The 18,491-nt window shown below is 36.8% G+C and overlaps 1 protein-coding gene and 1 long non-coding RNA gene across 4 annotated transcripts; both read right to left on the bottom strand.

Annotated features, from left to right (window-relative positions):
- Positions 1–6,761: 6,761 nt before the first annotated feature.
- LOC127122970 (kinesin-like protein KIN-12C) lies at positions 6,762–8,005 on the bottom strand. Its single transcript, XM_051053242.1, has 6 exons — positions 7,983–8,005; positions 7,655–7,718; positions 7,497–7,562; positions 7,247–7,408; positions 6,972–7,076; positions 6,762–6,773 (listed from the first exon to the last, which is right to left on the bottom strand). The coding sequence occupies exons 1-6, from the start codon at positions 8,003–8,005 to the stop codon at positions 6,762–6,764; spliced, it is 432 nt and encodes a 143-aa protein (XP_050909199.1).
- Positions 8,006–13,708: 5,703 nt separating this feature from the next.
- On the bottom strand, positions 13,709–15,790 carry LOC127119210 (uncharacterized). 3 transcript variants are annotated; one of them, XR_007802720.1, is made up of 4 exons: positions 15,497–15,790; positions 14,551–14,601; positions 14,346–14,459; positions 13,709–14,024 (listed from the first exon to the last, which is right to left on the bottom strand). It is a non-coding gene; the product is annotated as an uncharacterized LOC127119210 (long non-coding RNA). The 3 variants fall into 3 exon arrangements; XR_007802718.1 differs by lacking the exon at positions 14,551–14,601; XR_007802719.1 differs by having other exon boundaries at positions 14,346–14,601.
- Between the last annotated feature and the right edge of the window lie 2,701 nt (positions 15,791–18,491).

Consider the following 18,491-nt stretch of genomic DNA (forward strand, 5'->3'; position numbering starts at 1 on the left):
GCTGTTGTTTCAAGATTTCATCAGAACCTCTGAAGATGTCAAAGCTACTTGAGTCCCCTCAAGTCCACTCATCATGATGTACTCACGTCAGGATGGTAAGAATCACCTGATCACTGATTCTTTTACACTCTTGGGTAGTGTATATGAAGACCTTGAAGTCTTTCAAGGAGGGTGTGTTCCAAGGAGGTGGAACCAATGTTCTATGTGATGTTAGAACATGTTGTTCAACAAGTATGCAGCTGCTGGTTGAAGAACAGATGTTTTTAGGTGTCAAACAAAGGGATACTCTTGTTTGGAACCTACTCCTGACCGGGAAGAGGAGACACCTATGTGGGCTAAGTTGACAAGGGTAGGGTCAACTGTGTGTATGCTCAAGAAGGTCACATGTAGAGGTCTGGTCTCTAGAAGTGGAGCTGGGTGAGATGTGACATTGAGCAATTTCCTGCTGCTTGTCCTACTCCTGTAGATTGATCAGGGATGGATGGCTGTTCTCTGGAGTACTATGGAGTGTTAGAAGACAAGTCCTCTGGATGTTAGCAGTCAACAATGGGGTAACCTGACTGCTGCTTCAACTCAGAGGATTGGGACCATGAATCTTGTTATTCAAGCACCACGATCAGAAGTGGCAGTTCTCTCAAGGAGTGAGAATATGAAGATTCATAGGTAGGTTGATGAAGTATGCTCTGGCAATGCATATCTGCTATTGACTGGTGTTCCTCTAGTACTTATGGTCAGCTAAAGTCTGATTGGTGTGGTAGGAGTATGCGTAGGTATAACTCATAGAGTTAGTTACCACTGGTAGGGATGGAGTATGTCTGTACAATGCATGGATATTAGTGTGAAGTTTCCATGATTGTTAATTTGAGGGGGAGTTTTGGTTAACCTCCTCACATTTGGTCAGCCTAGGATCTGGTTGGCTGTTGACCTGTGTCACATGGGTTCTGGTAGTTGTGTGACACAATTTGCAAGGAAGAATTCATCTCTCTCATTCCTAAGGGTGAATTTAATCTGGGAAGACTTTCAAAATTGTCTAGGTGCTTGCAAGCAGAAGATGTTGACACAAGAAGAGTACTTTCAAAGTATTCTTATGGTGGAAGTATCTGAAAGGAAAATTGGGAAAGGATTTAAGATCAATGTCTACTTGTGTCAAGTACAAGTGTTTAATTGATTATCCTTGGAGCTCAAGATAACGGATGTTCTTAAAGATGTTGGAACATCACTTCTTCAAGACCCTGTGCAGAATCACAGGAAGGATAGCACATTGGCTTATGATCCATATCTTTGGTGGCAGCAAAAGCATATGATCTCTGAAAAGGTTTCATGGCAAGAAACATGAATCAGCCTTGGTATGTACAAGAAGAAGAAGACATCATAGTCTTGATGGTGGTTGCTTGGATCAGTTTATTTCTGATCTAGGTAAGGAAGTGCATGAGCTTATGCACACTGTGGAGTCAAGAACTAGTGGCAACAGTCTTGACATCATGGAAACAGCCTTGCCTTAGGATATGGAATCCTTGGTAGAGCTGAAGGGTTGGTTTCTAACTGGTCCTTCTGAAGACTCATACATCAGAGTGTCTGATGTCTTTGGAGAAGAAGCAGGGATTCATCAAGGTGTGAGCTTGGATGACTTAACTGCAAACCTGCAGGATGGAGGTTGTTTACTCAAACTTGGTTCCACAATCAAGTCTATGAGAACATTGAACTCAGTTCTGTGAAGGGAGGAAGTTCCTTCAAGTGGCAGAAGAAGGAGCTGAATTCAACAGCTAGATGTCAAAACACAATGTTGTGACATTTGGTTCAACATCAGATTCTTAGTTGGTGAGGTGGCACATCAACTTGAGATAGAAAGGTCTACAGGGTTGTAGATTGGATACTTCAAAGAGCTTGAAGTTCTAGTCTCACTTGGAAGGTCAGAATATCTTTGGGAGAAGTCTGATAAACTTGGGGAGGTCAAAAAAAAAGCAGCATTTGACCTTTTCATATGAGGATTCATGAAGGAGGTAATCAACCAGTGGCAATTGGTCTACCTCAGAAGTGAGTTCGAAGAATCAAGATAATCAACATATGGCAGCTGATTATGCTTGAGGAAAGTCTGAGACAAATTACTCTTGAGTAGAAAAGTAGTAAGTTGAAGACTAAATGAGGTGTTTTCTATTCATCCCTTGGAGCTTGTGGTAGGAGTTCTGAGCTATCTATGGAAGATTATCTCGTGTAATGGGATGAAAATGTATATTTCCCAATGAATGGCTGGGTTCTTCTTGATCAACCCGATGACTCAGTGATATCTGAAGACTATCAGATGGTGTGCCTTGTCTTGTTGTGAAGGATGTCCCAGCTGATGTTAGAACATCCAGTGAAGTGGTCTTCTGTTCTGGTTAGAAGAGAGATTGACACAGAGTATGAATGTGTTCAGCTAAGAGGGTTGAACAGAGGGTGTGCTCTTGAAGACATGAAGATGCGTCTTGTGTTTTCCATTCATCAAGTGGTCTGGATTCTCTATGAATCAGGAAGTATGTGAAGGTTCAACTTTGGGATGTGGGATATGCCCATGTGTGATCTCTAATCTTCAAGAGGAGAGTGGGGTGTCCATGACAGGGGGAGTTCTGGTCGTGAAGATGCAAGTAATCATCAAGCTTGTGGTCTATGTGTACTCAGATAACCAGGTATGGCACCTTGTCAGCTATCAGGATGCTGTGTCAAGGCTGAGTGAGCTGAAGAATGTCTGACCGAATGTCATGACATTGCCCTGGACAATGCTGCTAATTCCTTCTAAAACTTAAAGTCAGTAGGAATTATGAAGGTGATGTGTCAAATTCTGGTAAATCAGAATAAGCCAGATGGCCACAGTTGTGTGGTACAGGGGGAGTAACCATCTGCTGAAGTGTGGGAATTTGACTGTATCAGTGCCAGATGTCAAGTCTCTACTGGAGGTATGACAGGAACCTTGGAAAATGTTGAATACTAGCAGAATGCAGGAAAAAGCCGCGTGAAATGTTAAGACATCGCGTGCAACGTGTCTGACTGCATATATGGAATGGTCTCCATGCACTGGAACGGCTGTTTTGGAAAAGAAACAGTCAAGAGCTATAAAAGGTATTCAAAGATAATCTGAGATTTTGTTGGTGATTCTCTGACTGTTTCTCAGCAAAAATAAATGCATCTTGACCAAGCATTTATTTCTACCGGAAATTCCTAAGCACGGGCTGGACTATTTAAAGGATGCAATAGCCCTCTTCCTCTCACAAGAAAAACACTCCATTCTCATAATCATGGGGTATGTTAAGGTTTGGGCAAGCTGCGCCTGGATCTGGTTTTGTGAAGGGTGCCTTTACAAATGTTTAGCTAAAAAGGGGGAGAGAAATATAGTCCTGGGGTTGAGAATGTACCAGAAGCAAGCCAACTGTGGATGTGGCAGCAAACAGAAGTTGGCATCAGGCACAAAATCCACCAACTGGGTTTCCCACTTGTGTCTTGTGATCTGAGTTAAGAAGACAGTTGTGCCTTGTGATCTGAGTTACATTGTCTATGTACTCAGCATTACATATTCTTCAGGAAGCTCTCCGGTTGAGGGGAAGGGTTCTGGTACAACTGAGTCTTGTCCCTCTTCTTCCCCATGTACATCAACTTTGGTGTTTGTGGTGGTGGAGCCAATGACGGAGATGAAGAGCATTCCCAAATTGGGATGTTTTGTCCAGTGTATTGTTTATTTGTTTTAGCTAAAATTTGCCAAAGGGGGAGATTGTTGATTCCTTAGGATTGGCATTAATTTTAGAAAACAAATAATGTAATCATCTCTGTTGTTTTAATATGTTGGGTTGAAGAAATTCAACATCTGGACCAACATGTCATGTACGATGTCACGACATCAGGTCTGTGACATCGCACATGTGTAGAAAACTGAATTAATTAATTCAGTATATATTCTGGGATCAGCAAGGATATCTGGTGAATATCCTAACTCCCATGTGGAGGTCTTGAAGACTCAATCAGAAGATATATAGGCTCAAAATATGGAGATATATATGGAGAGATTCTAGGATTGAAAACCTTGTTTGTAGCAGAATTTTTCTGCTGAAGTTGTAACAGCAAAGAACAAGTCTGCTGCGATTTCTGAAGGCCCAAATCCAGTTGGGTGATTAGGTTATAAATAGCTGATTGTAACCTAGTGTTTGTAAGCCTCCTAGAATGAAAATTTAGAGGTGTGTGTGAGGTAAACCTCCCAATCTGTGGGAAGGTTACCATATGTTTCTCAGTGGTAAAAGCTGAGAGTTTTGTAACTCAAAGCCTGTAGGCAAGAGTGATTTTGTTCTTGAATGAAGTTGTGAAGCAAGTTCAAGGTGTGTTAACATTACATTGTACTTGTAGTGATAGGAATGGAAACTGGAGGTTTCTATCTAGGAGTTCCTAGGTATAGATTGCATTGGGTAGGGATTAAGTGAAGAGTTGTAAACGGGTGAGTTTAACTCTGAATTAATACTGCTAATAGTGGATCTTCTTCCTGGCTTGGTAGCCCCCAGATGTAGGTCATGTTGGACTGAACTGGGTTAACAATTTCCTGTGTTTGTTTTCCTTCTGTATGTGTTTATTACTGCCATAACTCAGCAGGTATTCCAGTCAGCTTATCAAGATGATAACTGACCTGGCATATAGCCTTCTGTTTGAATGTCAATCAGAAAGCTGTAACATTCATCAGGGACAGTGCATACTGAATGATAAGTAAGTTAACTTTAGTTCAGTATTTAATTAAGTCTGTTCTCTTTAAGGATAACAGCCCTGGCTGAAGGATCATAGTGAAACTGTCAAACTGGATGTTCTGACAGTTGATACTGAAGGCTGATACTGAAGTAGAGACTAGTTGGTCTTTTACAGTATTGCAAACTTAGCACAGCACGTGTCCAGGAACATAACAGACTCAGCATATGTTCTGGATGTCGAACTGAATGTTGTGACATTCACTCCCAACAGCAGGTGCTAAAGTGTAGGATGATTGGTTTTTCTGGTTCAGTATTTTTCTCAGGCTATTCTTCAGGGATTCAATAGCTTAGAGAAAAACCAGGAAACCAACTACCAACCTACAATTAATGAACCTAACAAATAGCCTAGTTGTTAGCAATCTAATAAGTGGAAATTAGATTGACGTGTTCAACCTTTAATTCAGGAAATACAAGTAAAAGATATACACACTGGAACAAAGTAACAAATGATGTCCTCAAACAACAGTAAGACATCATGCTGATAACTGTGGAAGAAAACAACAGAAGTGAGTGCTAGGTTTGATTTCTGTAGAGTCTTTCTTCCTGATGCACAGAACCAGGTGTTCATACATTCTAGGGTGACATAGAATGAGATGTCGTGACATCTGTGAACTTGTGCATATTAGTACAGTGGTTAATAACTATCTTGCTGTATTAGTTACAATGTTAGATCAGATGTCATGACGTGGAGTAGAACATTTGAATTCTGACTACACCAGAATTTCAGAAATGATTTTACCAACGTACACGCATCTAACTGCCTAACATTACAAACCCAAAAAAATCAAGGCAAAGCATCACAAGCATGCTACATATAAGTGAGATATGTGAACCTTATATAACTCAAACTGTATAAGCAGAAGTTTTTATTAGTGAATTACATGAATCCATGCAGTTCTGTTTCTACTTATTAATATCACATCAAGCAAAACAGGCATATCAAGTTAGGACCATCTCTGACAGTGAGAACCAAGAAACATTAAGCAAGCAACATAAAGGGAAAATACTTACTTGTAAAAGAAACACTTCTCTAGGCATTATTGTGTCTTCGGGAGAATGAGTCATTCCTTCCAATTTAATAACTTCCAGAAACTACAATATGTAAGCAAAAAGTCAACCTGCATCTTACAAAATTTGTGATTGTTTTTTAGTCTTTGGGGAAATGTTACCTCCTCATGCTCAATAGTGTGGGCTAGTGGAAGAATTACTTGGCCCCCATAATTTCCAACTCTAGATCCTGAGAAACTACAAGGACCAACTTTGATGGCAGCAGCTGAGTAAGCATCCATGTTGTTGTCTGCCCATTCTGATCTATGTTCCCGCAAAAACCTCAGTAGAATGGCCGGGGGTACATTCTGAGCACTGAAATAACACATGACAATAACAAATACATAGTCAAAACTAAAAATTTGCAACATCTCTAGGATATGCCTTTATTAGGGAGGACAGCAAGACTTGAAGAAGAGAGAAATAACCATAATAATTATTAATAAAACAAACAAGGCATGTTCAGGAACTGCATATTAGAATATCAATCAATGACCAAAGAAGTTCTTATATGTCCCGTAACATAATCCCGTTGGATATGAGCAGTTCATTAAATGGGCAATTGGTAGCCATTAATATTGGCTTTTCAATTAAAAATGAGCCTAACAAATCATGCCAAAATCAAGAATATGCAGTGGATACTGAAATATATGCTTACAATATAATAGGAGTTTGAGATTTATCTGTCTAAAATCATATCGCAATAAAACACAATTTTTTGTCTGATACGTTTTTCACTAATTTAATGAAAATTCTGTGAAATTTGAAAACCAAGCTTACTTGTAATAGCATTGAAGCTTTAGCACATAGGACTGCATTACTGACAGATGGAAATCCATTGGCAAATGAAAGATTCAGACCCATTAATTTGTCAGGTGATGAATTCACTAGAATTGAACATCATCAACACCATCATTGCCAATCATTGACCATCCCTCATCTGTAAACCCATTCAGTGCCTCATTGAAACCCCTGCCAGATAAAATAAGTGAGAACTTAAATTTAGATAAAATAAATTTCTACAAAAAACCATGTCTCGATTAAATATATATAACCAACCGGCTCAGTCTTTGGCCAAAACAGTGACTTAACAAGCCCAAAACAATGATATTGAAAATATTGTAACTTACTCACATGACCAACCTATTGTTCAGCCAAAACAATGCATACCAAGCATTTCATGCGATCAATTTCAATGTTTAAATTTTGGATTGTAGTCTCAGCCATTTTTTCTCTCCTCAAGGCTCCAACCAAAGCAGCTTGCATGCGGTTAATCTGCCAGATATAACACCTCAAACTATTAGTGAGGCTTACCGTGATGATCATTATAATTATTGCATAAAATCCCTTGACAATCTTATACAATTCATGATTGGATAAAGTTCCCTGATAATCTCACATGACTCATAATACAAGACCCTCACCATTATTGACATATGACGTACCTCTTTGTTTGGAGTATGCAGCTTGCCATCTGCCGTCGTTCTTTCTCCCATAGAATCGTGTTCTTCTGATGCTTCACTCAACCTACAACTATCAGAATTTGGCTCCAAATTTGATACCAGTGGTGGAAAAACTTTATTCTTTGTCAGAAAGGATAGTTGACCCTGCTCCAGTTCAGTATATATAAGTCATTCATATGATTTAGTATGTATTGTGAAAACATCAATAATTTTGAAACTCTTATTCCAATACCTTCAGCTGTTGGATTTGCCACTGCAGTGCACTTATGTCACCAGAAGCATCTTCATTCACTTTTGCCTTTGAAGAGTTAGAGGAAAAATCAATTAATTCATAAATTATGTCAATTAAAAAATGTTTAAAACGTAGTATGCATTTATATAGGCCAGTACATTGTTTTGAATGAGCTTGGCTCGCCGGGCAAATTTCAGAGGGCAAAAGAGAGAGAACAAAACTCTTTGATATAATAAACCGTTTCATCATTTCAGTAAGTTAGATCAATGGTACTTACTGGCCAAAAACTCATATATATATATATATATATATATATATATATATATTATATATATATATATATATATATATATTATATATATATATATATATATTATATATATATATATATATATATTATATATATATATATAATTATATATATATATATATATATATATATATATATATATAGGTCATGCATGTAAGACTGCACTATTTTAAAACCTATTTTGCACACAATAATACATGTAAGACTTAAAAAGAAACATGTAAGACTTTTGGTAGAAACATGTAAGACTATGATACCTTATTTGTTTAATTTGCCAAGGCAAGACTAGCCACTGATATGAGAACTGAAATATCACCTGCAACTACAACCAGTTTAATTGTTATTAATAGTGGATCGCAGAAAACCGGATACATGAAATATCAGATAACATAGCAGGAAAAAAAACTGACATAAAACTCAATATTTCTAACATAAACCAAAAAAGAAACCGACATAAAACTCAATATTTCAAACAACTAACAAAGCATAATGTATAGTAGCTTATGTTGCGGGAAAGAGATGAAGGAACAGAGTGAAAACAGAGCAAAATCATGAGTTGTGTCTTTACCTAAGTTCCAAAAATCACGGTTCATGCAGGGGTAGCAAAAGTCACATTCCAGTTTCCAAAGATCAACCCAAAGTAATCAAATATTATGCACAAATCAAGTTTTTAAGTTAGAGAGTTAGAGAGAACAAAGAGATTCATCGAAACAACAACAATATAAGCAAAAAAAACACAAACTCTAATCACCTGTAGAGTGAGAGAACTAGTCCAAAGCCTTTAATCACCTGTAACAACAACAATCATCATAAACCCTAATTAAAAAATCCTAACTAAGAGTGATTTAACGGAGACTGTGTGAAACTAAGACTTACTAACTGGAATGAAAGAGTGAAAGATCTGGAACAAGTGGAGTGAGGGAACGAGTGGAGTGAGGGAACGAGAGAGTGGGGAAATATGGAAGGGAAAAACGAGAGTGAGAGAAGTGAGAACAAGAGATGGAAAGGAAAAACGAGAGTGAGAGAAGTGAGAATATGGAAAGGAAAGAGCGGTGTTTCGTAGATGGGCGGGTCTGGGTACCCGTGGGTCCATTTTTGGTACCCGACTCGTTCTTTTGAACCCCTTGTAACCCGGTTTGGTAACCCGGTTGACCCGTTGGCCCGATCTAACTCGCCCAAATTCTTTTTTTTTTCCGGGTTTCACCGGGTTGGGCCGGGTGGGCGGTTTATGTCCACCCCTAACTACAACATGTGGTCTGGTAGTGTGATACTGAAACAGTAACATGACCAGTTAATAAGAAATTAATATCGTGAAAAAAAAAGTGATAGCATTAATTTGGAATGAGTGCAAGCTTTAAACAAACTTTCGAGAACGGTCAACGGAATCGAATTCGACGAGTCAACATATTGTTAGAATCAAAATTTTACAAAGAAATCAAATACATACAATAAATTACGAAACTAGTTATGAATTATATCGAAAAATCAGCAAAAGCAAACGAAAGTTCGATTACATAATGCGGTGGTTCGGCTAAACTATACATTGGAATGAAAAAATATGTATATATACATGATCAACGCGAAAAAACGATTCAAATGGTATAGTCACATGTAATTAACGGTTAAGAATTAAAAAGCACTATTTTTAAGTTATGTGTTTTATGCAAAATTAGTGTTTATTTAATAAGCAACATTCAAAATAGTAGCTGAAATTGATCAACAAGCAAAAATCCAATAATTCATGACAAAGGTGTGGAAGAGATAAAATATTACCAACGGAGTGGAGATTTGCTCTGGTTAGTGTTGAAAACCGAAGCGTCGAAAAGAAATCTGAAAAACTTCAAGAATAAGCTCTACTAATCCAATTAACTTCCAAGCTTTGATAATTATTCTTGATGATAAATTAATGTAGAAGATGAATCATGAATGTAGAATATTGATGAATAAGTTTGAATTGACGAATCTTTGATGATGATTGTTGATAAATCTTGATAAACTTTAGATGATGATTGTTGATGACAATGCTTGAATTGTTGATTGATGATTTATTGAAATTGGATTTTGGCTAAGTTCCACAATTTTAGAACTTCAATGTGAAATTCTAAATGGTGATGAAGATGAACTTTAGTAAGGGTGAGGGAGAAGATAAATATTGAGAGAAAAATTAAGAAGAAAAAATGGTAGAAAATAATGATTAATTGTGAATTTTCCAAGTTAGGTTAGTTAACCCCCAAAATATGAAAAATAACATGTTTATATAGAATTGATAGGTGAATGATCACCATTGGATTGTTATCCAAGTAATTGGTTTATCAAAGGTTATGAGTTAATTTAACCCTTAGTTGTGGATCACCAATTTCAACCATAAGATTAAATGTTAAGAGTGACTAGGATTGAGTGAGAAAAATGGAAGTTAAGATTTGTGTTTGTTTGGAAGTTTTGTGTTAGTTTGGAAGTTATGGTAGTTAAGGGTAATTAGGTAAATGGATAGCTTGTGGAGAAATAAGTAGTTAAGGATAGTTAAAGACATATGGTGTTGGAGTTTAGCAAAAGTACCAAGTTAGGATGTAAGACAAAGAGTCACTAGTAATTGAACTTGAATTTTCATGCATTTGCCTTCATTTTTCTACGACTTTTGGCTTGAATTTTGAGTGGCTTAACCCATGAATTTTAGTACTTTTGAGAAGTGATATTTTCCACTAAATGAATAAAATTTCCCTTTTATTCCAACTTTGCCCTTTCCTTTGAATTCAAGCAAACCTCCGAATTAATTGATGATCGTTTCAATCTATCATGATAACCATGAATCTCAAATAAAAAGATGATCCCCACCACAAGTAATACAGAAAATAAACCCGAATAATTATCAAATAATATCCACCTCGAAAATCCACTTAAACTGATTAAAACCATTATCATCGAACCTTTGGCCTAAATTTGTTACCATATGCAAATGCCGATGAGTGTGTGATCAAAATAGAAAAAGTATGCAAATGAACAAATCTATAAGTTAGACAAATTAAAAAAAAAAGTAGGGAAAATTTTGTGGTATGAGACCTTAAGGCGGAGGTTATAAGTGATTCAATAGATATTGCATCCACAAAACCTGTGTCGAAGACATAACTATGGCACATGAGATTGGACCATGTCAATGAAAGGAGCATGGTCGAATTGGGGAAACAAAATATGCTAGGTGGTGACAAGGTAGAAAAGCTAGAGTTATGTGAACCTTATGTGTTTGGTAAAACATGCAGAGTGAAGTACAATAAAGGAAAACAAAGAACACATGGATCCCTTGATTACATTCATGTTGATCTTTGGGGGCATGCAAGAAATCCTTCACACTTAGGTGCAAGGTATTTTCTATCCATATTTGATGATTATTCCAGAAAGTTATGGATATTCACTCATAAGACTAAGGATGAAATTTTTGAGAATTTCCAAAGTTGGAAGACCCTAGTCGAAAATTTGACTAGCAGAAAGGTTAAGAGGTTGAGGACTGACAACGACCTTCAGTTCTGCAATGAAGATTTTGACAGTTATTGTGTTATGTCTGGTATTACAAGGCACAAGACTGCACCAAGTACTCCTTAACAAAATGGGTTGGCTGAAAGATTTAATCGAACTATCCTGGAAAGAGGTAGATGCATGTTGGTTAGTGTTGGATTGAAGAATGTGTGTTAGGTTGAGGTTGTTGTGACTGTAGCGTACCTAATAAATAGGTTTCCCTCGAATTCGTTGGGGATGAAGACACCTGAAGAAGTTTGGTCGGGTAATCCATCAAATATTGGAAATAGAGTATTTTACTATGTAACATATGCTCACATTTGGCAAGACAAAATCGAACCTAGAGCTCTCAGATGCATGTTTCTTGGGTATCCCGAGGTATTTAAATCCTATAGGATATGATGCCTATAACCAGGTCACAGAAGGTGTATCATAAGTCGCGGTGTGGTTTTCAGTGAAGCGGAAATGGCGTCAAGAAAACTGATGATGCTGGTCGAAATGAAAATATCTCTAAAGAAAAGCAATAACAAGAAGAGTTTCCTATTGAGGTGGAGCATATTTATGTTGAATTGCATAACCCAGATGAAGTCGGAGAAGAAGCACAAACTGCTGATTAATAAGAGGAGACTGATAATGACTACCTGATAGCAAGAGAATGGGCAAGAAGAGTCATCAAGCCATCTCAGAGACTTGGTTATGCAGATTTCATAACATTTGCCTTAATATCTGTAAGTGAGCTTTTTGATGAAAAACCTAGAGACTACAAGGAAGCTATGAGGAGTCGAAACAATACTAAATGGATGAAAGGCATGGATGACGAGATGAAATGTCTTCATGATAATAACACTTGGGAGCTGATTAAGAAACCTACAAGGGCCAAGTTAGTCAATTTTTAGTGGATTTTCAAGATTAAGGAAGGAAATAAGGAATGATGTCGAAAAGATTTAAGATAAGGTTGGTTCACTCAGAAAGAAGGAGTGGACTTTAATGATGTATCCTTACCTGTTGTAAGGCATATATCTGTTAGAATGTTGCTAGCCATGTTAGCAAAGTTTGACCTAGAACTTGAACAAATGGATGTGAAAACCACTTTCCTGTATGGTGATCTAGATGAAACAATCGTAATGAGACAACATGAAGGGTATGTAGAAAGAGGCAAGGAGGATTATGTGTGCAAGCTGAATAAGTCATTATATGTCCTGAAACAATTTCCTCGACAGTGGAATAGGAGATTTGATAACTTCATGGCACACATAGGCTTCACTAGGAACCAGTTTGACCACTTGTATACTCAAGATTTAGACCTGGGAATTCACTTGTTATTTTGTTGCTTTATGTGAATCACATCCTCATAGCAAGCAATAATGTTGGTGGTGTAATGAATGTGAAGGTTGAACTCGATAAGGAGTTCAAAATGAAGGATCTAGGAGTTGTCACCATGATTCTTGGGATTGACATTCAGAGACATAGAAGGCAGTCTAAATTATGCTTATCTCAAGAGACATACCTGTCATACCCCAAAACTTACCCTCCATTTTTCATCTTTTCACTCAATATTTGACTTGAGATTCATTTGTACACATTCATATTTCATTCATATGCACCATTCATTCATGTTGACACTTGCTGACATATCATCATAGATTCAAAGCTTGTGGTTGGCAAAGCTAGGGTTTGCTTGTGGATCAAATTCTAAGAATGTGACATGCTCTTCATTTGATTATCTTGGGGGTGAAACCCTATTTGTTTGATCTTTGAGCTATGAATTTAGGAAGACCTCACCATGGCAGTCCTCTGGGGAGAAAACCCCTAATTCTTGATGATGTTTCTATAGGACCTCGTGGGTGCTCTTTGGGGCCTTATCTTCACCACCTAAACACTAATTGGATATCCCATACATTGGGAACTTGTTTGTGGAGCCTCATGCCTGATTTAAAGACCTTAATTAGATGGTATGCCTCATAAAACCCTAATTAGGAAACTTTGGTTCTTGTGTGCCTTATTGGCTTGGTCTTTTCACCTTATGATTGTTTTCAATCCTAATTCATTGCAGTTTGGTTCTTTACCACCATATCATGCATCATCAATCATCAAGTGTGTTTTTGTTCATGGGAATCACTTATCAAGTGGTGCTTTCAAATCCATGGTATTTTGTGCATGATTCACAATAACATTGGTGTTGGACCTTGTGGTCCATTGTTATCCTTTGATTCAATTGTGATTCATAAGGGCATTATAGGCTATTAAGTCTTGATTTCATCCATGTATATTAATCCATTTGTTTCATGTGTTATCATATGCTCATGATCCTTATGATTCATTGGCTTAAGGGTTAGTTTCATTCATAAAGTCAAGTTTTTTTTAAAGGTCAAGTCTTGATTCACATGCAATCATGTTTTATTTCGTCCAAACATTTTAGTTTTCATTCATTTAGCAAAAGAATACATCGTTTCATTACAAAAGTAAACCAAAAATTACATTTTTCAAAAGTTGACATTTTGGTCACCTATTGACTTTTTGGTCAAATAGTTGACCGAAGCCAACCATTGTGTTTTTCATCCTAAACCTAATTCTAGCTGCATTCCGCTCATACAAGGCCCATAAAGTCCAATGTTGCTTCATGATCAAGAAAATTCCATTTTTTGCTCCATTTCCATGCCATAAGCCTTGCCTTGCCCACCATAAAGTCATGTCATGATTTATTTAAAGACCTACAATCAAACCAATACACAAAAAAAAAACAGAATTCATGTTCAAGTCATGTATCTAAACCATTTCAATCCAATTCCATAGCCATTTATTCCTAATATTCAAATAGCACCACTTTATGACTTATGATTTAAACATCATGCATATGCCATTGGCTCTTGTTACATCTTATAGCCCTAACAACAAGTCAAGTCAGTTCATTATCATACATAAATATCCCAAGAAAATTCATACAATTAGCCAAACTCCACATTACATACTTGACATAGTTATGTACATTGATGCATGACAAACCATTTTCAAAATTACCAAGGCAAACTTACTTATACCACAATTGTTTGTACACATAGACATCAGCCCCGCAACATGCCTTGCTTGCACCCTTATCATCATCATGTCAGCCTGCAACAAAACATCCAAAATGTCCCTGCACATTTCTAAGCATTGCCACAAGTTCATCAGAAAACAACCATTACACAGGAAACTGGTCAAGACACTAACAAGGCAAAACAATTAATGCATAACAACCATAATGCAACGCAGTCAACGCATAACAGCAGACCTGCCATGTATTCAATCCTGCAGCAAAACAAGGAATTTAAGACAAGCAAGTAACAGGCCCATTTATCATTGCAATGTAGTGCAAAGCATCATTCTATATAATATCATGGTTCAGCTCATAACCTTGCATCGAAAATAAATAAGAAAAACAAGCAGTAGGCACACTGATTCAACATGAAAATTAGTGAAAAAACATGGCATGACAAGGCAGACGAGTAGCAAGCCAACAAGATCACCATTCACTAATTTCTAACACCATAAAACAAAGCAAACTATTTCTGACTACTAACAAAAAACATCCTAACTCAACTAACATAACTAACCCCAACCATTCTAACTTCCCTAACTATCTTATCAATCATCCTAACTAACTTGATTCCTAACTGAAATCCAACTAACATGACCTGGATAGTTCACAACAGAGGGTAACTAACCTGCTAACAGAAAATTAGGCTAACCGCTTATCACAGTTTCCAACACTAATGTAGTTAAACAAACTCCAACTGAATTGGCTCATGAGTAACTAACAAGGTGAATCTCTATTAAGGGATGAATTGTCTATAAAATTGATCCTGACTCCTCATTCTCAGGGCTAGAGAATCACACACAAGAAATTACACACAATGAATCACCCAATTAATCACTTTCAGTTTCATTCACACAGAAAAAAACCCGAACCTTCATCATCACACAATCACTCTCTTGAGTCAGGGTCATCCCCCAGTTTTGAACCTCTCACTCATCATCAATAATCATCAATTCCTCACGCATCCTACTCAACATCTCATCACTCACACATAAATTCATGAACATCCAGATATCAACTTCCTAAAGACTAAAGAAGTGGAAGAAGAAGTGAAAGAATTCAAAGAGGAATAAGCAGTGAGGTGTGAAGAGGAAGAGATTGAGTTACCTAAGACTCCATCGCCGTCTCCGTCGCCATTTCCGGTAGGTCTTGAAATTTCACTTCTTCTTCTAGAATTGAGATTACCAGTAGGTTAAGTAGGTGTTGAAGGCTCATAGCCTTAAGGTTGTAGATCGGTGTGGGTTGCGATGACTATTTAATTTCGTTTTTGAGAGTTAGGGTTCTTGCTCACTCTCTCTTGATTCAGATTGATGGTTGGAAATTAATGGAAGTTAAGGGAGGGTTTAGAGAAAGGACACAAAGACGAGGGTTTTGCTGGTTGATTTTTGATGTGTGGCCCATTCTGGCAGAGCCAATTACAGAATTTTAAAATGCAGAAAAATATTTTTAAATCTATTAAAATAAAGGAGAAAAGAGAAAATTCATGAAAAATAGATAATCAGTGAAACAAAATATGGAAAAATAAAAATTAGATGAAGAAAAATAAAAGAGAATTTTAAAAATTATTTTGGGATTTTTTAGATGAAAAATGAAATTACTATGATTTTTTAAAGAAAATGAAATTTAAAATAATAAAAGAAAAATAATTAAAATTAGAAAAAACACAGAGCGTTGGATCATGCCTCATTAATTGACGTGGCAGATCCAACACTCCAAAGGTTGGGAAACACGATGGAACACGTTGCAAGCCAAACGTATGATCTAGTTTGAATCCAACCAATCAAAACATTTCAAAATGCCAACGTGTCTGGTTCAAACTCAGACCACCTGAGGAAAACTCCGGTTGTCTTCTCCGGTGAGCTCTCGCCAGAGTTTCATCATTTTGTAAATTCAAAACACGATATCACCACCATTATGATCCTCTTCTCATCTAGAATTCAACCTTATGCCTCAAATTCATTTATCTAAATTGAGCAAAGAGAATTTCAAAGAAGTTTCAGAAACAAGCAAGTCACGGAAAAAAAATTAAATGATGAACACGATCAATACACATCAGATAAGTTGGGGGAAATCATCAGAGAGTGAAAGAGTACATTGTGGTAACTTGTTTGAGTTTAAATGATGCTCATAACTATCTTGTCCAAATGGTGATCAGAAGTTCATGAAGCTCGATCTGGTTAGAGCACTTCAGGAGGTCTCAGAGCTTGGGAATTGTTGCAAAAGTTTCATAGGATGCCGATGGAGCTAATGGAATCAAGAAATTGGATTGAAACAAGTTGAAACTCAAAACACGATAGTTGAATTTTCTGGAAAAATTTGAAGTTGTAGTAGGGGTTTCTTGGCTCTTCAAAGCTTTCAAATGAAGGCAATAGCTTCCTCTATTTATAGGGGATGTGTTTTGACCAAATACGTGTGGAATGATGCAGAATTCATGCAAAATGAATTTGATCAAAGTGTGTGAAAAGTATGACTTGAAACTCATCAAAACTCAGTCAAATGATGCGTTTTAAGTGTCAATTAACTTCTGGAGACTTGTTAAAACATGTTTAAGACCAAAATACTTGCTAATTTAGCTTGGAATTGAGATTAGTCATGATCAAATTTTGGGCAATGGTAATTTCTTTAGTTTCAAGTCACCATGTTCAACTTAATGGGGCATCCTGCTCAAGAGGCTTTTTGATTCTTTTTGCAATTTGTTAACATCATGGACAAGTTCACAATGTGCTAATAAGGGTTGCATTTGGATTTTTGAGCATAAAGTTATGTAATGTTGAAGTTGGCATAAAATACTGGTCATATAACTTAGAAAAATTTGAGTGCTTCATGGCTGAAAATGACCTATAATGACCCAATGAATTTCATAGTCTTACAAGCATAATTTGACCTTGGCCCTTGAAGCAAACTTGTATATGGAATCATAAATGACATTGTAAAAAAAGTGTTGGTGTAATCCCTAGAGGCCAATACTTTTGGTACTTGTATCGAATTATTTATTAAAATAAAAGGCTTTTTCTTTATTATGTTTGTTTAATAAAGTCTCTAGAATAGCTAGTCTGTTTAATGTATCAAGTGTGACTTAATCATGAGATCACATTAAACATAAGGACACTATTCTTAAAGTATCCTTAGTCGAGCTTTATTGTGAAGTGGAATAACATTAAAGCATTAAGACTATTATGTATATAGACTGATGACCACATCTCATGGATCATGGATAAGGAGTTATCAAGTCTTAAGCATAGGTATGAATATTAAGAGTAATATTTATACTGGATTGATCCGCTATGAGAATACTATATAGAATGTTATGAAAAGTGTCATAAGTTATTCTCATGGTGATAATGGTGTATACCACCCTTCGACCTGAAACCACTATGGATCCTAGATGTAGAGTCGAGTGCCTTATTGTTGATCAAACATTGTCTGTAACTGGATGACCATAAAGACAGTTGATGGGTACTCCATGAAGCATGCTAAGGGACATGAGTGACCTATATTGAATTTTCCCATTCTGCATAACATGATAAATGTCTATGGGCCCAATATTGAACTGGACAAGGATGACACGGTCTATGCTATGTGTTCAATATAGACATAAGGGCAAAAGGATAATCGTACACATAAGTATTATCACAAAAGGATTTGTCAGATCACATGACATTTTCGTGTCTTGGGTAGCAGTGATGTGTTGCTAGATACCACTCATTGTTTATTATGTTAAATACGTGATTTAATAGAATTACCAATGCCGCGAAAACCTACAGGGTCACACACAAAAGGACGGATTGATGAGAGATAGAGTAACTAAGGAACACTGTAAGGTACGGTGCACTTAAGTGAATTGTAGAACATCGTAAGGTACGGTGTACTTAAGTAGAATACGAAATAAGGTAAGGTACCACGCGCTTACGTGATTTTGGCATATTATAAGATATGGGCCACATACACTTAAGTGGGATTTTTAGCTTATAGCCCACACAAGTAGTTCTATAAATAGAACCCTTGTGCAGAAGTATTTAAAAAAGTTGTAATTCGTTTCTCTCTCTCTCTCTCTCTCTCTCTCTCTCTCTCGCTCAAAGCCTTCATTCGTAGCAGCTAACAC

Source organism: Lathyrus oleraceus, chromosome 2 (assembly GCF_024323335.1).
Source record: "Lathyrus oleraceus cultivar Zhongwan6 chromosome 2, CAAS_Psat_ZW6_1.0, whole genome shotgun sequence".
Classification (NCBI taxonomy): Eukaryota; Viridiplantae; Streptophyta; class Magnoliopsida; order Fabales; family Fabaceae; genus Lathyrus; species Lathyrus oleraceus.

Excerpts from the sequence above, each read along its gene's own strand:
- LOC127122970 (XM_051053242.1), bottom strand. The coding sequence starts at position 8,005 with ATGTATTATTGTGTGCAAAATAG. Across the intron at positions 7,563-7,654 it reads CCAAGCTCATTCAAAACAAT|GCAAAAGTGAATGAAGATGC; the intron begins GTACTGGCCTAT and ends AACTCTTCAAAG. Across the intron at positions 7,077-7,246 it reads TGCATACTCCAAACAAAGAG|ATTAACCGCATGCAAGCTGC; the intron begins GTACGTCATATG and ends TATATCTGGCAG.